The 2,112-nt window shown below is 36.8% G+C and overlaps 1 protein-coding gene across 1 annotated transcript in view; it reads left to right on the plus strand.

Moving 5' to 3' along the window:
• The window catches only part of plcxd1.1 (phosphatidylinositol-specific phospholipase C, X domain containing 1, tandem duplicate 1), a 21,363-nt gene that overhangs the window by 4,355 nt on the left and 14,896 nt on the right, over positions 1-2,112 (plus strand). Inside the window, exons 3-4 of the mRNA XM_014020228.1 lie at positions 966-1,108; positions 1,188-1,316. Coding sequence (XP_013875682.1) covers positions 966-1,108; positions 1,188-1,316 — 272 coding nt within the window. The remainder of the gene's footprint in view (positions 1-965; positions 1,109-1,187; positions 1,317-2,112) is intronic.

Consider the following 2,112-nt stretch of genomic DNA (forward strand, 5'->3'; position numbering starts at 1 on the left):
ACAGAAATATTACTAATATTTATTTATTTATTAAATGAGAAAAAGCTTTTTAAAATAATGAAAATAACATAACATGAAAAAGTCTTCAATTTAATTTGTATTAGTTGAATTTTATGTATCTCTCACTTAAAAACTAAGCTGTGTAGTCATAAAACCATTTTCAGAACCTGGAACGTAACTGGTGAAGCAGATTATATATAAAAGCGGCCTGCCATACAGGTGAGCTTCCTCATGCTGGACTGATCTGCTGCAGAGCAGAACCAGACTGCAAGATGGACTTTACTACTGAGACTTAAGAGCAAGCAACCATCCACATTTAGTTTCCACAGTTAACAAGAAAAAAAAGGTTTCTGACTCTGGTTTGAAGAGAAAAAAACAACAACAACAGAGTTGATTCACTTCGCGCCAGAGTGTGTGTGCGCGCATGATTTTTGCTTCACGGAGGACAATTAGAAAGTCCCCATGAGGATAGAAGAACAAGTGTGTGTGTGCGCACGTGGGGTGTAGAGCGGAGCGCTGTGTACCTGCTGCTAGATAGCTTTACGGGACATGGGGACTTTTTATTTCAGCGGGCAACCGCATCCCCCCTCCTCCTCGAGCGATTGGGCGCACCAGTGCGACCGAAAATATTTTTAAGGTGCACTATTAAAAAACAAGGTTGTATTTGCGACCAAATTAGTTGCACTCTAGAGCCCTGCATCACATGCTCAAAATCCAACACGAGAAGAGGTGATATCATGATACGTTCAACAGGTTGTTTTTACCACTGTGTGTTAGGAACAGAGTTCAGTCACATGCAGAGAGCAGGTGAACTGATCACTGTGTCTGAAAAATTTATTAATAATATTATATTTTGTGGTGCCGATTCTGTATTCTGTAACTATTAATCTTTCAGGGCCAGCACTGCTATTACACCAAACATACAGTATGTCTAATGAATATGTGTTTAATCTTTGCTTCTTTAGGCAGCCACAACGCAATAACCTACTGCCTGGATATGAATGACAGATCTCCTGTTGACCCCATGCAGCCAGACATGCTTCAAAAACTGGACAAATACATGAAGCCTCTCATTCGCCCCTTTGTGTACAAGTGGGCAATAACCCAAGTAATAAATCTTGACTATACATTGTTAAATATTTCTTATGTACCATAATATTTATATCTGTACATCTCATGTCACTCAGGAGTACACCATAAAGCAGCAGCTGGACTGTGGGGTCAGATACTGTGACCTAAGAATCGCACACAGACCCAACGACAGCTCCACCGACCTCTACTTCTACCACGGAGTTTATACCACGCTTACTGTCGAGGTAAAGTTACACAGAAATCACAGGAACATTGGTGCTTCTTTGCTGTGGTCGGCAACAGCTAACCAATAACTTAGCTTTGTTATCTGCAAACACACTAACTAAAAAAGTATTTTTGTTATCCTCCATCTTGCTAACTGAAAAGTTCTTTATCTGCCAACACACCAACTAAAATGCTATCTTTGTTATCAGAATCAGTTTTATTGCCATTGTCAATAAACAGGATTCACAGACCTGTTTGACATCCACATTTCCTTCCTCCTCCTAAAATGAAAGTTTTCTCCCAAAGATTATAGATTCACACGTGAAAATCTACAATTTTCAATTTTACACTGTGTTATTTGAACCGTTTGTGTTGAGTTTAAAAAATGAGCTATCCACAAAATGAATCCACAAACTATGGAGCTCTGTAAAGGCTGTATTATTGTTCTACTGCTTTATTTGCAGATATTTTATTTCTGTAAAATGTTAATGTAGCTATACAGTTTCTGTTTAAATAGCAAGAAAATAAATATTTGAAAATGACACACAGGGACTCTAATGGATTATTTGTGTACTTATTATTTTGGAAATTGATATCAAATCATTCAAATAAATATTGAATTAAATTAAATTGAATCAAAATAGAATTGAATTGTGACCCAAAGAATTATAATTGAATTAAATTAGAAACCCAGCCCTAACAGAACATGAATTCAGCTGTATGGATTGTTTGGAATGAATTTAATAATATAATGAGAGGAAGAGTAAAAGTTGGAGAGATCGTTATGTTAGAAGGAAAACAGTTTTTTTTATGGAG

The sequence above is a fragment of the Austrofundulus limnaeus genome, unplaced genomic scaffold (genome assembly GCF_001266775.1).
Source record: "Austrofundulus limnaeus strain Quisiro unplaced genomic scaffold, Austrofundulus_limnaeus-1.0 Scaffold245, whole genome shotgun sequence".
NCBI lineage: Eukaryota > Metazoa > Chordata > Actinopteri > Cyprinodontiformes > Rivulidae > Austrofundulus > Austrofundulus limnaeus.